General features: G+C 39.0%; 1 protein-coding gene across 1 annotated transcript in view; it reads right to left on the reverse strand.

Annotated features, from left to right (window-relative positions):
• The window catches only part of CPQ (carboxypeptidase Q), a 158,147-nt gene that overhangs the window by 40,587 nt on the left and 106,015 nt on the right, over nucleotides 1–11,545 (reverse strand). Inside the window, exon 7 of the mRNA XM_009324404.1 lies at nucleotides 1,226–1,317. Coding sequence (XP_009322679.1) covers nucleotides 1,226–1,317 — 92 coding nt within the window. The remainder of the gene's footprint in view (nucleotides 1–1,225; nucleotides 1,318–11,545) is intronic.

The raw sequence follows: 11,545 nt of genomic DNA on the forward strand, positions 1-11,545 counted from the left end.
AAACTAAACTGCAACCTGTCACCTTCCTAAAGCTGAGAAAGCAAGCTCTTAGGTACCTCTTCCAAATGAGAGAGCTGAGCTATCCCTATAATTTGGAGATATAAGGAGGAACTACGTTATATATGGGTAGTTAAATACACTTCTTAGTAATGTTAAACAAGTTAGTGAGAAATAATTGACTGTTCATCAATTAGCCAGAAAACCATAACCACTGTAATGCTATCTCTGACAACTCTATTGCAGATGCAAATTGATTTAGTTTTGCTCATCACAATGAATTTGATTCAAAGTGAAATTTCCATCTATTTGTTCTGATAAGTTGCTTATCATTGAAAACATACTCTTAGAAATTGCTTGTAAGTCTGCTTTCATACTATTGTACAGCAGGTGACCTCCTAAACACATTTGCATTCGTCTTGTCTCTGCCTTGGATATATTAACCATTGCTGAGAGTACTAAATGAGGGAAAAGAATAAAAGGTAACTACTTTAGCTTAGTTACGCAGGTACAGCGTAATTTTTCTGGGAAAAAACCCCCACACGTATTCCAAAGAATTATCTCCAAAATAGTTTTATGCAACTGCCCTTTATGTCATGATGTACTTTGAAAGGGCAGTTGTTGGCAGGAGAGACAGATGTGACAATACACAATATTTTTATCCTGATAACCAGTCATAGAGTTTGTGTGTTCCTTATATCATCAGAAATCAACCATTTAAAATGTTCCAGATCCCAGAAAACTAATAATTGGCACAGAGTGTTTTAGATTACACACTATTAAGATAAGATAGCGAAGATTTTTCTTTGTATTATGTTTTACATTGTAAAATGTTATGGGAAAATGCAACAAAGCAGAAATATATAAGGCAAACAAAATTTATTTATATTGCCAACATATGTGGACCATTCATTGTTCATTCTCAGAAAGTTAGCATTGTTTGAAAGCTATGGCAGATATCATCATGAAATATCTGTTTCAGAACAGTTTTGTGACAGAATTATCTTAGGTCAACCGTAACACGTATATATGTCGTTGCATCACTTTCTGTTAAATGCAAAATGAAGTTTACATTTATGATTAAACCCAGAAAATATACTTTCAGGCAGAACTGGAATCACTGTTTTCAGTTAGATATTAAGCTGAACATTTTGACAAAAATAATATGCAAGTCACAAGACTAGGGAGAAAAGTGCTGTCAAGCAAATCATCTGAAGACATCATTTACCTTGTGCAACTGATAGTATTGCTCAGCACCTATTCCTCCTTGCTCTTCTGCCGTCCATAGCACCAAGCGCAGAGTCCTTTTTGGGCGAAGTCCTAAAACATAATTTTAAATACCGGTTTTAGTACTAAATATTCATGTATTTGAGCATTTTTTGCATTGGTCTCCACCCCCCAATGGATTAAAGGCCTGGGTTTCCATTCAGTCATCTCTACCTTCACCAAACACAACCTATTTCAAGTGTGGGTTTTGTTGTTGAGAGCACTTTTTGTTTGGGGGGGAAGGACTAAGGTGTGGGAGAGAGCCCATGCGAGGAAGGAGTGGGCTGCTGTGGTGCTGCTACCAGTTACAGTAGCACAAGAGAAGCACATTTCAGGGACATACGGTAGGTGTCTGAAAACCGTATCATAAAATAACTACCTTCACAGATTTCTGAGACATATGCTGCTGTCATTGAGGTGGTCTGCAGTAAGTAACGCGCGTCCACTTTCAGCAGATCCAACTCAAATTTTCATGAGAATTACCATTGCTCTGTCATGGTTAATTTATTACAATTAATTGAAAATGAGCTGCTGGATTTTTATGAGAAATGTTTACCCATTTCAAGAACCGAGGGGCTCTGCAATATTAATTTGTTTTTTATCAGAGAAATGAAAAGCAACAATCTGTACTTTGGAATCTGAAATACAATCAGCTGCTGAATGTATGCACGGCTTTTTAAAACAAGGCAAACACAAGGCCATTCTGTATTTTGCTATGGTAGCTCAGTAAAAAAGATAGGTTCACAGATAAATTTTGAAACTGTCTCTGCCATGGCAGATCTGAACAGATAGAAGTTGTTGCCCTTTATTTATTTGATTGATTCTATTCATAAACTAATACATTTGAGACGTCAAACCTGAGAGCACAGAATAGCAAACAGACCAAGAATAAATAGTGATCTCTGTACAGTGTAATGCTAATTATGTTTGAGCAAAAATAAAGCCCCCAAAACTATTAATAATAAAAAAAGAAAAGAAAGACCAGTGAGGAGACTATCACAAGCGGTAAAGCATAAATTACCACACACACTTCTGTGCTGAGGAGAAATAATATCAGTATCACTGTCAAAACTTATTTCATTTCCTAGCTGAAATGGATTAAGTTTACAAATAGACCTGACCTTCATTATTTTTTTTGTCTTGACACAATGAAAATCAACTGAAGATTTCCTTCTTGAAACTACATGCCAGCAATCCTCATAACTGAAGGCAGAGTATGCAAGAAATACCCAAAATCTGAAGAAAACACATTGGATTTTCCAGTATTTCATAATGAAGTGCAAACAAGTGGTTTAAAGGTGTATTTTCTAGATGTTGACCTGCTGACTGTAAACAGAAAGGTCGTCAAACCTCATTATTTTAAAGAGAGCCCCCCCACACAGATCCCAGTGGATTCCCTGCTCTTCTCCTAAATCATGACAGTACAGGATTAGCCTCCTTTGCTTTTCAAATCAGCCAGATGGCCAGTGGGGTAAGATTAAGATAATAAAATAGCGATCGGGTTGAAGTTAGAAAGATTTTGGACCCAAAATAACCACAAACGTGTCAGCAGCTTGGTTAGAAGAGGTGGCTCTAAAGAAGAAAAGGTGCTGGGTATAAAACATAGAGAGGCCGGTCCTGTAGCACGGTCCCAATGGCACTGCAGTTTAAGCAGCGAATAGAGGTGTGTTTGTCATATCACAAAACACAAAGCACTGAAGCCCAGTCTCCAGCCCACCACACCAAGGCTGTGAAAGCAGCTTTGGTAGGAGATGGTTGAGACAGGGCAGCAGCATCTCCTGCCTCCTCCCAGGCAAAAATCAAGATGCTTTGGTCTGCTACTGCTGTCCAAAGGGGGACTTGGGTCAGTGATCAGGGACGTCACGGTTGGCTCCAATGGGCTGTAACCCTGGCTGACCTCTCCTGCTCTGCAGGAGAAGGCTGCACAACTCTTCTCTGCTTGAGAAGTTCTCAGCTCACTTGTGGGGAAGAAGTTTGAGATACTTATGGCCCCCTCCTAGCCCGTCATTGCATCTGTCCATTAAAGTTGGGGAAAGAAAAAAGCCCTGCTGAGCTTTGGTCTTTCGAGTCCTGGAGGTGGTGTATCAGCTTTTCCAATCTTACAGTTTTCTGTCAGCAGATTCACTGTGTGTTCTACTGAAATTAAATGGACAAGTGGAAAAAAAAAAATATATATAAGCGATGGAGGCAGTTATTTTAAATACAAAACAAAGTCTACAGAGGAAAATTTAATTTCCTCATTTTATTAATCTGAAAGCATAAGTATTCAACTACCTATTATTAAAAATACAGCTATTCTGACCAAAGAACATCAAACAAATCCAATATTCACAAGTAAAATTGCTAAGAATATTCTCAATGCACATTTTTATTAAAAAATATGAAGTACTGTACTTATGTTACTTTTCTTTTTTTTAAATGAAGTTTGGCTTGCTTCTTAAAGACTATTGGTTCCTAAGCAAGGTATCATCTCCACAAAATCAGAAGTCTTGCAGATGACAGCCTAAATATGTGTTGAAAAGGCATGATGAAGTAGCACTTGGACTAGAAAACTATGTTCTGTGATGGGTGTACCGTGTAGAGGGGTAGGTAGCAAATATTAAAATTAAGGAAAACTGTTTCACAAATAAAATAGTGCCTCTTTTCTTTTTATCTATATAAAATGACATATTACATAGTCTAACAAAAAGGACATCACAAGAAAAAAAAATTAAAGTTACCCAGAACATTTGAATAGACCATTTCAGCAAAGTGCAGCAGGTTGTAACTGCATTCGTTGATGGATCAGTGCAAGGATCCTACCATGTCCTCCCTGGGTCACTCAGATCTGAGATTATGTAACTCAAATGAAAGTTGCAAGAGCTCAGCACCTCTCAAAAACACCAAAATCCCAGTTTCCATCCTACTGCAGCATCCCAATAAAAAGAATAGCAGGGGCTTGCAGGAGGATAACGTTCAGAACGTGATAGCTGGTACTCAAATAAATTGTTCTTTCTAAGCTCACATAACTAAAATTAAAACTAAAACAACTATAGATCCTCCTCCAGCTACAGGTACACTTACAAATCTCCAATGTTTTAGAAAAATGAAGTAGCTTTTTTTCCCCCCCTCTACCTTACCCTTAACTGGGAAACATAGTCATAGTTTACCACAAAGGTGCATTTTACTGATCAGCCTCTACATTCTTATGGTTTATCCCAAGCATAAGAAATAATATAGGGCCCCTGGGCTACTAAGTTAAAGTACAAAATAAAAACATTGATGTGGTCGATCTATGACTAAGGAAACGTGTGTAGCAAGCACACCAGGACACTTGGTGTATTATATTCCCTCTGTGCTGGCGTGGCTGTTAGCCCTTTCATTTTCCCCGGGTAACATAGTTTATGATTGCTTTGAACACTTCAGTCATACTAACAGGCAACTCTTATTGACTCTATTTTCTGTTTCTTTTAAATTATCATAGAGTGCTCACACTTGCAGATGTCAGCAGCAAGCCTACATTAGCCAAAATATCAAACACTTGAGAAAAAAAGATTTGTAACTAAGCGGTATTAACTAATCAGTTTGACTTCAACCTCAACTACAGTGAAGCATTTTGCCAAAAGCTTTTCTTTCATAACTTATGTAAAAGATAATTGTCAGCAAATAACATGGAGGTGTTACACACACATATATGTATATATACACATTTTACATTCATTTTAAATCTAAAATGGATATTTTCTAGATGTGACAGTGTTTATTAAATCCACACATGTTCTTACACATGTGGATGATCCCCCTGTGGTAAGATACTTACCAGGATGCTATACAAGACCTGAATTTTATGTCCTACGTATCTTGCTCATGCTTGATAGAATTCCCGCATAGCGAAACTGAGAAGTATAGTTTGGTACAAGCACAGGCAAATTATACTCATCTGTCACATGTAATGTAAAAAAAATAGAAGTGCTTCACCCTCAAGACAGCACATAAGCCAGGAGGGACAACTTGAATTGTGCCTTTTTTTATATCAAAATAGAGATCAGTAGTGTAAATACTGAATTTCCTTCAGTAAATATTTTCCCACTTTATAAACATAAATCCTTACTGATGGAGAGGATTAAGTACAAACATATAGTCTTTTCTAAGAAGACAGTGTATGATGGCTAATCAGACTTCTTCAAGAGAAGCCATCATGCTGTTATAACACTGATCAGCTCTTGAAAATATAAAAAGCATTCCACCTTTGTGAAAAAGGATTTTTCCCCTGCAAGCCAAGGCACTGGGATCACCCACAAGCAAATCAAATAAGCTCAGCTTACATGAGGCATATAAGCAAACTGCAAATTGATGTGAGTAGATTAACAGGTAAAGTATTTTAACGCATTTATAGTGTATTCAGTGGTAAAATACTATCTTCTTGGTTTTAATTTCTAAAGTATATTTCCGTTTCTTCAGTCTGAAAGCTGCATTTATTTTCCACCTGTCCTGATTTTTAAGAACATTCGTAAGAAGTTGCATTAGCTGAAGAGACTTAGCAGTACAAAGATGGGGCTGAAGCTCATCTATATCCAATAAAAAGGAAAATGCCTGTAGCCCCGACCATGCGCTCTGAAACTGTGAAGACCATGAGGTTTCTTAGAGCTTTGGCGACTTTACCCTCCCAAGACCCTGCATAAATGGCCCAGCAAAGCCTTGAACTGAGCATCAAAGTAGAAGAAATTGCACTACCGGACCCCTTACTCTCTAATACTGCCTGAGCCACTGATTTTTTTGCTTCAGGAGCTACTAGGGAGAGGTATATACAGATATATCATCCTCAAGTCTTGCCTACTGATGCATTTAACATCACGAGCGATGCATTTTTGTAGTAAGATACATAATGATGATGCTGAAAATCATGAAATTCCTAATGCACTCCCTACCTTTTTCAGGTTTGCGGTTGATTAGACATAGGGGATTTTACTGTGTGACATTAGTTGGGATATTTCTATCATGCAAGCACTTCTCATAAAATGCCTGGAATTTCTAAAACCTCTGCCACAGCATAAAATAAAAATAAAACCAGTACTCCACATTTTGCTAAAGATGACAAGAATTCATCATCAAACACAGTGGTACAATCTGCTTCCATTTCAAGTATCAGCATAGTTTTCTGTAAACAAGAATGAAATGGTATATTTAATAAGATCTCTGTTAAGCCCCTGATGTAATATCAATAATGTGGAACACTTCCCTTCCTTCAGCTACGTTACAACAGTGAAATTCCACCTGTGTAATGTGCATTGTACGAGCTGAAATTACTCAAGTAAGACAATGACCATACCAAGCTCAAACTCTGTGCTTTTAACTGCAGCAGATTATTGTCCATGTCCCACCCACTGCTTTTTGAAGCTGAACATTTTAGCTGCACACCATTTATTTTCTCCCAGGAATACTACAAAACATTGATGCTCTCACTTGATACTCTGTGCCACAAATTTATCTTAGAAATTATTCCATGAACAATTTGCAGGGGGCCCTGATACACACCTAATACACCAGTCACCCATGGCTCGTTCACGTGATGGCATTCTGATTTTAAAGGATTCCTTTGATGACAAGCTGCAGGTTTAGAGTTTGAAGTTGGAACACACAGAGCATTGACAAACTTAAACACATGACTACTGTGCTTTTTAATGAGGCACTTACACTTTTCTTTATTACTAGCTTGTCCTCATCCTTTCTAATTTATTGCAGTATCAACTGGGTTTGTCTGGAAACAGTGTCTTAGGAAACTGTGTCTCAGTCAACTGTGTCTCAGTCTTTTGAGTTTCCTCCCTGCTATGCCTCCTGCTTTCCCCATCCTCTCTCCTGCTGTGTCTTCTTTGTTGCATGGAAATTTCCCAAGTCTCTTGTGACTTTACTAGCAGCCTTCTGAAAAAAAAAAAAAAAAAAAAGAAGGCAATTTCTCGTGCATATTTTAGGGTCAAATTAGCTGTATCAATAGTCATTCTTAATTGCTCTGTTTTGCATACAACGCACTAGCAGTCCCTTCATGCATCATTAAAATCCCCTCCAAACTAGCAATGCGCTGTTATTTTTTTTTTAATCTGGCCAAATATTCAGAGGGATTTTTTAATTTTCTTTTAGATTCTATCTGCTGAAATGGAGACTGTTTCACTCATTAACAGACTGGGAAGCAGGAGTTTTTCTGAAATTTCCAGAATCTCAGCAAATGCTTTATTTCCCGGTTTAATTAAACTGCTGGGCTTCACGACAAGTTACATATTTTAGCTCATTGCATTCTCATTACACTGCCTTTTTTTTACATCAGTGATATTTTTAGTTACAATATCCCTTATTCTGGTCTAGACCTCAAGTGAGCTATCAAATAAGGTCACTTTCACCAAGCCACAATAAATTTTTAAGCCCTTTTTCTTTCTTTGTAACAGACTGTATGGTTTCGATGTTGCAGTTGTCTTTTCCATAGTATTTCCTGAGTAAGAGCCCACACTTACTCTGCAGTTTTGGCCTCTGCTAGAGGTCCCAATAAACTAAGGTCCCAATAAAGTGAGTATGCCTAAATTCCCAACATTTGCTACCCAGTTATACTGCTTTTCTGACAGGGTTCCAATAGCTTTTGAAATAGAAGACAGGAAGATTTTGGTATTCCCAAGTATTTTAGAGAATACTACCTCATTTCTGTATTCTGTGGCATAGACAAGCTCTGTTTTAGAGAAAAAGCTCCTCCCCTTAGCATCCTGTTTCTCTGGCTAATTTCAAAGAATACACACCTATAGCAATAAATTGCAATTTATAGGATGACAGCAATAATGCAATTAATTGAGGATGTCAAGACTTTTTCCTCTGAAGGCAAAGAAGTCATCTCCATTCTAAACCAGCAGGATTTGGGCTTTCAATCTATTAGAAATACAATCCTCTATGATTCAGACAACTGATCTCGCTATTTGTGCAGAAAAGTGTCTGTCTAGTTAAGATGTTTATTTAGAAAGAAACATTTTTTATATGAGTGAAAAATAATGGTTTAACAGAGAAAATCTGACACTATTAAAGTTATAAGCTTCAAAAAGTAAGGCAAAGCACATCTTTTAAAATATCTTTTAGTATTACTTAAACCCTGACTATGATGTATTTCTAATTCTCTAGTGAAGCTCAAATTAGACATGGGAAACAGCTTTTTGCTTGGGAAATTGCCTTCGTTTTCTTCTGAAAATAGTCTAATGCAATGCAATCTGCTCGATTTTTCTCTGTTGATACGGGTTCTGTTTGCAGCACTGAGGACAAGGTGCTTGCACAGGATGGTGCTGGGAAGCGACTAAACCTCTGAGTCTTGAAGGTCTGGAGTAAAGAGAAATGAGGTCTCCTGGAGAAGACACGTGGCATCACAGGAAGAAGACAGAAAACGGGCAGGTCAGGGGCTGGAGAGTGGGAAATGAAAGCAGAGGCAGAAGCCAAGCCGGGCACTGCAGCTTAATCTCGCCTGAGGCTGGCAGCATGCTCAGAGCCACGTTATGCGGGGTAAGAGGACATGACTCTGCCACAGCCGCAGAGCGGGAGCAGCTTTTTGGACAGGCCCCCACAAAGAGGGTGCAGGGAGACAGCAAGGCTCCTGAGGTGAGCCAGGCTAGGGAAGGACTGGGGCTTGCAGAGATCCAGTGGCAGGCCAGCGGCGTTGATGGCAGTGCAGCGAGACGCTGGGATTAATCCAAGCAATTTTATTTTTCTGTTTTTAGGGAGGCTGATGAGTTTACAACAGAATAGGAAGGGCAGATTTACGGGAGAGTGGAGGTAGGAAACATGAGAAGTTTTAGGTAGATTTATTTTAAGAAAGTGAAGGAATATCCAAGAGGAAATGTCAAGGAAAGAGCTGGATATACAAGAGTGGAGGGGAAAGCTGTGAATGATTTGCAAGTCTAGTAACTAACAATAACACGGATTAAGCCTTTTGACTGTGGAGATCTGGGGAGAAGAGGGAGGCGCAGCCCAGAGCCTGGTGTGATGGGCTGCAATCAAGCCAGGCAGCAATGCTGCCAGAGCAAGGATTTCTTTGGGGGCCACCTCCTTGCCACCCGGCAGCACAGCTCAGGGACAGCTCAGATGAGAAGTGCTGACAAATGTACTCTTCTACATGTGGGGTTTTAAACAAAGAACCGGTTAGCGTAGTGTCATGAAGTCAATACAAGTCATGGCTGCAAAAAAAAAAAAGGAAACATGCTACTTACCTGTTTACGTGTAAAATGGCAAAGCCCCCAGTCAGCAGAGCACTCCTCCACCCCCTGCCCTGCTCTGATCCTGTTGCCATGTTCTCCAAGTCCCGCAAAAGGAAGAGGACACTGTCCACCTTTAAAACGCACCTTATTCCTCTTTAGGAAAACCTCCTTCCTTAAAGGTATTTGGGCATCTCATCAAATTGTGGAGCAGAAAAGGCAACGCAGGGCCCCGCTCCCTCACTCTCTGGGATTATAAGGATCAGCCGTGGTTTGACCTTACTGATTGGTGCCTCTGCCTTCTGCTTCTGCTGCCCTGCTCTTTGCATCAGAAAAACCCCAAATCTCTTAGACTGTCCTCAGAGCTGACGAGTCAGAAAATGCACCAGCCACACTTGTCTCCCCATACTGAAAATACATACCTTAAAAAACTGATGGTAAGGACAAGATGCCCCTGACTTAACCTGGGAAGGATTTCAGGATTTAACCATGTCAGCCACGTTACAGACTTGAAAAAAAATCACAATAACCTCTGTCACCAGGTTTTTAATATTTTTATAGATAAACAAAGCACACAATTTATCTTGAATTTCCTGGGTAAATTAAAGCTTGCAGAGAAGCATAAGTCCACAGGACATAGAGCAACATTGTTATGGAGGGCTGTATGCCTAAATTTACCGCCAGATGAACAACTTTGTATGTCTGCAGTCACCCCTCTGCTATGCCAACCCAGCATGGAAATTGAAGATTTAAGTATTTGCCAAATATGCATTCAACCAAATGTTGAAATGAAGAAATAAATGCAGTTGTAGTGTAACAGCATATGCAGATATTTCATACCAAGTAGATTTAATAGATTTGCAAAAGGTGAAGATCAGAATAAAATATGCAACATTGGGGAAGTGGAAAGAATGTGAGAACAAGGAGTTAATGTCAGGCATATTTAATTAAAAAAACCCACCCTACAGTAAAAGCAGTCCTTTAATCATATTTCACAACATATCTCCTAGATAGCAAACAACTGTATCACCACAGCTATAGGAAATTTGGAAAAACATTTAACAAAATTTTTGGCAAGTAGGTTAAAATTGCAGTTATATGACTTCAATTAAACTAGCAGAAAAGGAATTACTCCAGTGATCATTTTTTTAATAGAACATATCTTTAGTCCTTACATATTAACCAGTGAATTTGGACTCGAGAAATGTAACTTCATACAAAGACTACAGTGAACTGCATATAACTCTGTCTTACGGTTTTCCAGTCACATTAGTCATGGGTATAATTCAGATGAGACTTACAATTTCAATTTTAAATAAGTTTTAAGGGGAAAAAACTGTCTAATCAACTCCTTATGAATTACATAAAATGTAATTCAGGTAGTACCTTAAAATTCTTACGTGCATTGCTTTAAAACATTTCTGTAGTTTTCTGTGCCTTTATCCTATGAAACAGAGATTTGGTTGTACCAGATCCAGGTCTACATCTATAGGAAAGTTGTCTCATGAAACTCCATTTCCCCATAACGCTGGCAAAGAGGGGGAAGTACGCACAGCACCTATCACCATACATTTCTCCCTTTTTCATGTGCATATAGATCATCGTCTAGGAATGTAGGAAAGCCATGTAAAAAGTGTGATGGCTGGGATTAGACATTGTCGACAATCATCCTTCCTTCATCAGGCTGCTCTAGCAGCAATGGCATCAGGCATCCTGCCCTGGGTGAGGAAGAGGAAAATGTGCCCTGTTCATCTACTTGATGCCTGGTATTCACTGGCTCTGGCAGCTCCCCATAGCAAATATTTTTCTACATGGAAGAACCAGGATTCCCAGAAGCACTTAGAAGCACAGTCCGAGCAAGAGACTTCCTGGTCTCATGTGGCACGCAGACATGACTGAACATGAGCTCAGTGCACGAGACAACAGCAAAAGCAGGGAAATGTTTACTCTGTATGACAATCCATCGCTACAGTGATCTTTGGAGTGCAGTCTTTCCTGAAGTCTGTACCCACTACTTCAACACAGGCAGGAGTTCAGATAGCAATAACTGGCAACGTCTTACACTGCTGCAGTTCAAGCAATTGAAGGGA

Source organism: Pygoscelis adeliae, unplaced genomic scaffold, assembly GCF_000699105.1.
Source record: "Pygoscelis adeliae isolate BGI_AS28 unplaced genomic scaffold, ASM69910v1 Scaffold145, whole genome shotgun sequence".
NCBI classification, from domain to species: Eukaryota; Metazoa; Chordata; class Aves; order Sphenisciformes; family Spheniscidae; genus Pygoscelis; species Pygoscelis adeliae.